This window comes from Haliotis cracherodii, unplaced genomic scaffold (genome assembly GCF_022045235.1).
Source record: "Haliotis cracherodii isolate W230 unplaced genomic scaffold, xgHalCrac1.p SCAF_24, whole genome shotgun sequence".
NCBI classification, from domain to species: Eukaryota; Metazoa; Mollusca; class Gastropoda; order Lepetellida; family Haliotidae; genus Haliotis; species Haliotis cracherodii.
This window is the reverse complement of record NW_027266280.1, coordinates 2,576,479-2,584,838: the sequence shown is the minus strand read 5'-3', so window position 1 is coordinate 2,584,838 and position 8,360 is coordinate 2,576,479. Positions and strand designations below refer to the sequence as shown.

The following is an 8,360-nucleotide window of genomic DNA, read 5'->3' as shown; positions in this document are numbered from 1 at the left end:
CACTCACAATATCCACGTCCCTATGGTACCTATAGTGTTTATCACTAAACCTCATTCTGAGCACAGATAAACTGTAAGTTATAAACATTAAATGGAAATGAATGACATGCAAGCCTGGTACAAAATTTCAAACCTTTGATAGTCTTACTTGCATACACTCCATATATAATGTTTGGACAAAGCTATAAAGTACATCTTAATGTTTGTATCTATAAAACTAGTATGTTTTTAATCTATTAATCATCATTAAGCGACTTAAAATGATAATTCAACTGACAGTCGTTCAGTTTCAAAGGTTTGTAAATAGTCGTAAAGATAATACTTTATTTTAACTCAATGGCCGCTTCCTTGTTCAACATGTCCTCATCGTTAGATGTGTTGGGACATTTTCAGACACCGTGTACTGTTTTATTCACCACGTATATTTTCATGTACGTGTTCGCAATCATAGTATACATACCCATCTTGTGGCGGAAGAGATCACGTGTGTCTGAGCCGGAAGACAATGCAAACGTTCTATTCATAACCGCTCACCCAGACGATGAGTGTATGTTTTTTGCTCCAGCAATCCTGGGTGTAGAATCCCATTCATCATTGCTTTGTTTTACAACAGGTACAGTTGCTTTATTTGCTCATCCTTAATCAATCAGAACCCCACCACTCCACCTACCCCTTCTGGAATCGACAGTATGGGTTAGCACGCAAAATCGGATCCAATGCTGAAAAAAACGGTGACATTCTTGATGACATTTCTTGATGACTTACACCATCAATTGTTGCACAGTTATCTTTCCTTTTCGTATTATTTGTCAATGTATATGTGATTGAAATGTAATATTGTGTCTATTTGTTGTTGTTTTTGTCAGGAAATTATGACCAGAAAGGTGATGTGAGAAAGAAGGAGGTATTGAAGAGTTGTTCTGTTTTGGGTATGTCTCCACAGCAGGTGACAGTGCTAGATATCAGGTATGTATTGTGTTTTCTCCAACAAGCTCTGATATCATGTATTGACCCAACACCAACACCTGTAGACAATCATCTTCCCCAGTCAAGGGAGTTAACTGACTATAAAAGTCCAGTTTCCACCCTTGCCCAACTAGGCTAGAATTATGGAGTTATATTTTGGCTGGATTAACAAGTCTATGCATAGTCCAAACGAAATTGACATCCGTCATATAAAGTCTGCTAACTCCCTTGCCTCAGTAAGATGTCACTTCTTAAACGCCTATGGGATACTGGAGGCCAAGCGGTCTGCTCAGTCAGTCCAGATGGATGACCAGTATTGATATGTTCTTTTTCTAGATCCTTGCCAGACAGTCCGAAGGTGCAGTGGGATAGACAGCAAGTCTGTAGTGAGATCCTCCGCCACTGCCAACAACACAGAGTGAAGAAGGTAGATATCACCTCCAAACTCCCACTCGCTGACACAGGTACTGGCTAGCGACCAGTTATCGCCAAGGACCAATTATCGCCAACTCTCCGTTATAGCGCGGACGTGATAGCAACTCATTTTACTTTTGCTCGTTTTCATTAGAAGAGAGAAATATTTATATATATCAGCAATCAGCTGTTCACACGTTTCCTCCCAATCTACCGGTGATTCAGTTAAAACGTACCCAGTGATACCACTTTAAAGACATTTGATGCAATGGTCGGAAGAAATTGTATCTGAAATTATTATTTTATCAGGAATAACATATTCCAATATCGTGTTATTTTAGTTGCGGCTTCGACCATATATACTTGAAATTATAAGAACCACAAGCGTAGCACTTTGGTACAGATTGTATGCAGGATATTTTTTACGTATGGAACGATTTTGACCAGTCACCATAGGGACTTCCCGCGCAACATGTATTTCGATAGCAAAAACGTTATGTTGACATTTAATTGTCAAACTTCCTCAAATATGACTTTTAGCGGGTCAGGGTACAGCATTTATGATATGTGTATCCATTCTCTTGCAACTAAAGTTTGTTTCAAGGCGTCAATAGCGGTAATCTGACCGTGGTTGCTGTTAATAATGGTGAGTTGTGCGATCTACCGATCCCTTCGCATACGATTTCGCCGAAATTATTGTAAACATTATCATAATTATTGAATGAAATTTTGAATATAGTTAAAAAATATATATTGCAAACATTAGTCCAGATAAAAAATTAACATTTTTTTAATATTATCAGATATTATGATAATAGGATTAAATTGCGTAGTTCAGTTTAGATTTGTTGACTGGTATTTCTGGTGTTACCTGATCGCGGTGATCAGCTGTGAATGTTTTATGAGATGGGGGAAAACATTGTGTCATTGGAAAACTTGAGTTTATTGAAAATGGTAGTAAATTTTGGGAGCCATGCTTTACCGCGCACTATAACCGAGTTAGCGCTATATTGAAGGGTGCAATAACGAGGGAACACTGTATAGGGCTCTTGTATTAGTTGGTTGTAATAATAGGGTAATGTTGTTTTTATATTGGGGGGGGGGGGGGGGGGGGGATAAGGAGCTTTAGATTATTTGTTCTTGTTGTTTTTGTAATTTGTGCAGTGATTGAATATATGGTTGATGTCTTCTATAGTGTTGCAGTGTGTACAGTTTGGGGATGGATGTCTGTTCTGTTCTGTTTGTGTAGTATTTCATTTAGATTTACTTGGCCGCTATGCAATCTGTTTATTATTTTATCCAAAAGGACCGAATCAGTAAAGTTGCTGCTTTTGGTGATTGGTTTTATAAAGAGTGACTTTATCCATATGGATTTACAGTTTTGGATGTTAATTTTGAAATTTTGACTTTTAATAGCTGTTTTATAAGTGATTTTGTTTCAGTCTTACTTGTGGTGATGTTTATGTTGGGAGATGGGTGGGTTGTTGCTATTGTTGCTGTTTTGTCAGCCTAGTCATTTCCCTGTATGCAAGTGTGGCTGGGTACCCAGAGTAGAGTCAACTCCAGTTGTTTATAAGGTCTGGTCAGGTTTTGGAATATTTGTTTCAGATTTGTTTTATCGAGCTTAATGAGTCTGTAATGATGATGAATTTTTTATTATTTGATATTTTTATTTGGTGGTATGCACATAGTATGGCTAGTAGTCCTGCTGTGTCTGTGTTTGTGGAGTTGGTATAGTGAAAGTTTGTTGTGAGCCCTGTTGTGGTTGTTGTTAGTGTTATATGATGCATAAGTGTATATGTGTGGGTGTTCCGGACAGTTCTGTGTTTTGGTGTCTATGCTGGAGTGATCATGTTTTTCTCTGTTGGTGAGTTTTGTGTGGTTTTGAAATAGTTGTATAAAGGGATGTATCTGTGTCGGGGGGTGGGGGTTGTCATGAATGTAGGTGTGAGAGCGATGTGTGTTTTAGATGTGTTCCAGCTTGTGGGTTTTAATTAGTTTAATTAATAGTCTTATCTATCGTGTGTTGAGCCTTGAAAAGTCCGTGGGGGGAGGCGCTTGGGGATGAGGCGTTCGGCGAATGGCGGCCGGCGAGCCGGCTTGTGCCTAGTGTCCGAGTCCAAGGTGGTTAGTCTATGTGGGTGTTCGAGATCCCTTTGTCTGATCGTAGTTTGGTATTTTGGATGAGTTTGGTAGCATCTCAGAAGGTAGCCGGAAGTAATCAGGCAGAGAAGCTGTGATGCGATTATGTACGTGTTTACATCTCCGACTTTGAAAACCGATGTGAATGAACGAACCAACCGACGAACGACTCAGTAAAACATAATGTCAGCAGTTTTATACCTTGAATTTCACATGTTGTTGCAGCTGCAGTTTTTAAAACTATTTTTGTACTTCATATGCTAACACGGATTCTTTGATGGCAATGATAACCATGTGTTGCTACAACAACTACTGTAAATCTCTGGTGTCTTTGATCTTTGCGACTGTGTCGAATTCCGACACGAGGCAGCGCGCATGTATTGTTTAAGCGGAAGTACTCTACTCAGCGGTGCTATTTGGTGTGTGATTGGATTAATGTAAGGTTGGATTAAAGTGAGGATTCTCCTGTATTTTCTTTAGGTATAAATCCACTGATTCTTGAGAGCAGGGGGTGTCACATTCATATTGAGTCCCATTTTTGACCAGGGGCCAGCAGTCGCATTCTTTTGGAGATGCATTAATTTCACGCTTTACTGTATTTTAATTTCATTTCTATCCTATGTTACAGTTAAGACTAATTGTTAAGTTAAGTGAAAGGTATTTGTTATATGTCAAATAAATTTGCCTTCTCGATTTCTTTTTATCAAGTTTGACCATATGAGAGCCTCAAAAGTAATTTCAGGGAATATGTCTTACAAACTTGTTGTTAAATCAGGGAATATGTATAATAACTGAAAAAGGTAGGGATTATGTATATTCCCTGAGTGAATGAGACATTAAATATATTCCCTGAAAATTTCAGGGATTACACATATTCCCTGATTATACATATTTCCTGTAACATATATATCCTTAAATCCCTAGCACATAGGGATAAGCATGTGAAGATCGAATTTGGGATTTTGTTTTTGTCAAGTGTGCAGATGACAAATTGATAATAGCATTTCTTGTTCATTTTGATGAATAAAAAAAATTATGTGTGATACCCAAGATGCTAAAAATGTAATTTGTATATAGCTGAAGCGGTGCACGTGATCACGTGCTGTTAAGAGGATGACGATAACTGGTACAGTAAGGCAATGGGAAAGTTCTATTTCCACTGTTTTGATTCCCTATTGTAGCATTATGACAGAAATTAACTTAATCTTATTCAACGGTCAGAAATAAGCACATTTGCTCATAGTTTCCCCAAAATTACAGTTATTGGTACAGTCAACTATGTCCACGCAATATGTCAGAAATAACATGAAAAAAAAATGGCGATAACTGGTTGGTGACCAGTAGACAGCTACTGTACACCGTAAGTAATCAGATGGGCACAGGTAGTTCTGTTTTCTGACGTTAGCTGCAACTGGTATACAATATTTGAAACCTGTGAATTCTATATTGGAAACCTACCAGATATGGCTATCGGTCTCACAGGTATCAAACTTGGAAACAACATTTTCCTCATTTAGTGTTGTATTGTGTAACCATGGAAACAAATTCTGTTTCATGCCTCTCTAATCAGTATTTCATTCATAACATGGTATGAAACATACCGGTAATAACAATATGAAAATCCTCCCTGTGACCTTTGTTCTCTCAGAAGCTGTGGCAATCTACATTGAAACTTGAAATATATGTTTTGTAATTTTGTAAAATTTTGCATGATGTATGCAAATAGGTAACACACAGTGATGTTTTCGTATTTGATGATAAGTTAATGATGAACACTTTCAGATTTATACGTTTGATGGGTATGGGGTGAGTGGTCACAGCAACCATAGAGAGCTGTACAAGGCTGTGAGGTGAGTTAGGGCCTTACATAGGTGTTAATTATCAATATTGTTCTAAAAACATACACCCCAAGAGATGGTGAGTTATTATAGGGCCCCAGAAACCTATGCTTGTAGTTGGAGAGCTTGGTGACTTCATTGATTGAGTCTTCGTATCCAGACGGCGTGGATTGTTGCTTAGGTGAGGTGAGGTGAAATGGGGTTTAATGTCGCGTCCAAGATTATTGCACTTATATAGCGACGTGCATGCATGTGTATTTGTGTGTGTGGCTGCTTGTACTAGTCCAGACTGATGCTGATTTATAGTGCTAGCTCACTGAGATACCATGCTGCAGTTTAACATGAATACCCCACTCAGACACAGTATACCAACTCCGAGCTGACCAGTCCTTGTTTTAGCCCCTTAATGCCGAGCGCCAGACAGGGTAACAACAAGTACCATCTTTTAACGTCCTTTGGTATGACGCCGTTCGGGGATCGAAACCCGGACCTTCCTCTCTCTGGGCGGATGCTCTACCATTAGACCACAGAGGCAGTCGATTGTTGCTGACAGTATCAATCACTGGTTTGTCTGGTCTAACTCGATTATTCACATTCGTCATATAGCTAGTATTGGTTTAGGGTTAACTTTGACTCTGACCCCAAGGAACTGATTCCATCATCATAATTCAACTCTGAAATGAGGCTGACATGAATTAGAAAAGTACCGACATCAGTAGTATTTAGAGGTCACAAGATTGCCTGGGGATAAAAATGTAGCCTTTGCACAAAAGCATGAAAATATTTTAAGACATTTGTTTTGCATCAATTCAACATTTCTGAAGGTGTAGACATTTCCACATTGAAAATGGTAAAATATATCTGAATTGGCTTTAAAACGGGTTTCCTCCTTGATTGATTATACAGTATGTGAATCGGTTTAGTGAGCAAGCTGTTCTATCCCTTAGGCTATTGTGTACCTTGCCCCCTTCATGCATGTATTGAAGAACATGAGGATGATAATGTACTTGTATCTCAAGACGAGTGAAGATCCGGTGTAGAATAGGTCTTCAGCAACCAATTACTTGCCATAAGGGGCTTGTCGTAAGAGGCGACTAACAGGGTTGGGTGGTCAGGCTTGGTTGATGTTTGTCATCGTATCCCAATTGCATGGATTGATGCTCATGATGTCAATCACTGGATTGTCTTGTCCAGACTTGAATATTTACAGACTGCCATCATATAGCTGGAATATTGCTGAGTGTGGCGTCAAACAACAAACAAACAAACAAACTTGTATCTCACATTTATTGGGACAACAGCATCATGATGGAGAGATCATATGTAAAACTTCCTTTCTTTCTTCACAGACATCTAAAGATTGACAGAAAAGAGCTACAAGGTATGTTATCATGGTTATGTATTCTACTGTTTACAACAGTGATAGATAATATATTTTTTATTTCTTCTACTTTCTTGATCAACTCAGTCTCTTTAGATCAGTGCTATTGTTCTGATACAATGCTTCTCTGCATGGCAGTCTGATAATGTATTATTCTGTGGCTGTTGTAGCATTATGATGGTGTATTCCTGTTACAGACATTGAGTGCTACATCTTACAGAGTGTCAACCTGCTTCGTAAATACACCTCACTGTTAGATCTGCCCTACAGCGTGTACACAGCTGACGTAGTGTATGTGTCGTCTCCATCTCAGGTCCTTACAGCTCAGGTAGGACAGTAGCTAGTTGTCATGCAAGTACTAGCACATGATTTACAAGTATACCTCACTGTTAGATCTGCCATTCGGCCTGTACACAGCTGACGTAGTGTATGTGTCGTCTCCATCTCAGGTCCTTACAGCTCAGGTAGGACAGTAGCTAGTTGTCATGCAAGTACTAGCACATGATTTACAAGTATACCTCATTGTTAGATCTGCCATTCGGCCTGTACACAGCTGACGTAGTGTATGTGTCGTCTCCATCTCAGGTCCTTACAGCTCAGGTAGGACAGTAGCTAGTTGTCATGCAAGTACTAGCACATGATTTACAAGTATACCTCACTGTTAGATCTGCCATTTGGCCTGTACACAGCTGACGTAGTGTATGTGTCGTCTCCAACTCAGGTCCTTACAGCTCAGGTAGGACAGAAACTATTTTTCATGCAAGTGCGATCAACTCAGGTTGGACACACACCAGTTGTACTGTAAGTACTGTTATCTCAGGACAATAACTAGTTGTCATGTAAATACTGTCATTTCTGGACAATAACTAGTTGACATGCAAGTACCGTCATTTCATGTTGGAACAATTTAATTGTCATACAAGTACTGTCAACCCAGCTAGAACCAGAGACTATATACCGCTATATGGTCTCTGCTAAAACACATACTAGTTGTCATGCGACTAATTTCAACTTGCATAAATACGCCTCTCCATGTAGTTTGCATCACAATTAAAATAACGGCATTGTATTTAATCATTCCCTTTTTTATGTCAACATTAACTATTGTCTCTCTCAATTATCAGCTGCCACTAAAGACAAATTACAATAAACATGTTATCTGGTTGTTCCCTAGTTACTATATGATGATGCCGTCAACGGCATTCGTCATGATGATTATGAAATGACTGAATACCTCCTATGCCGATGTTTCAGAGAGCGATGTACGCCCACTGGAGTCAGTTCGTGTGGTTCCGGATCCTCTTCATATTCTTCTCCAGATATCTTATTATAAATACTTTTACAAAAATCGATGTTTATAAACAATTCAATAAACATTCATGAAAAATGTTGTGTGAGAGTTTGATGTTACACAATGGAGGTCAGTCTTCAGCAGACCAATACCTCAAGTGTCTTGTAGAAAGGTGCATAACCAATTGCACAAGTCTAAAGTAGACAGACACCTGACCAATGCCACAAGTCTACAGTAGACAGGTACCTGACCAATACCTGAAGCCTACAGTGGACAGTTACCTGACCGATACCTGAAGCCTACAGAAAACAGATACCTGACAGACACC

General features: G+C 39.0%; 1 protein-coding gene across 1 annotated transcript; it reads left to right on the top strand.

Annotated features, from left to right (window-relative positions):
* The first annotated feature begins 336 nt into the window (after positions 1 to 336).
* Positions 337 to 8,124, top strand: LOC139472328 (N-acetylglucosaminyl-phosphatidylinositol de-N-acetylase-like). Its single transcript, XM_071254777.1, has 7 exons — positions 337 to 613; positions 867 to 966; positions 1,303 to 1,393; positions 5,305 to 5,372; positions 6,710 to 6,741; positions 6,939 to 7,069; positions 7,996 to 8,124. The coding sequence occupies exons 1-7, from the start codon at positions 337 to 339 to the stop codon at positions 8,122 to 8,124; spliced, it is 828 nt and encodes a 275-aa protein (XP_071110878.1).
* Positions 8,125 to 8,360: the final 236 nt, after the last annotated feature.

Excerpts from the sequence above, each read along its gene's own strand:
- LOC139472328 (XM_071254777.1), top strand. The coding sequence starts at position 337 with ATGGCCGCTTCCTTGTTCAACATGTCCTCATCGTTAGATGTGTTGGGA. Across the intron at positions 6,742-6,938 it reads TGACAGAAAAGAGCTACAAG|ACATTGAGTGCTACATCTTA; the intron begins GTATGTTATCAT and ends TTCCTGTTACAG. Across the intron at positions 7,070-7,995 it reads CTCAGGTCCTTACAGCTCAG|AGAGCGATGTACGCCCACTG; the intron begins GTAGGACAGTAG and ends CCGATGTTTCAG.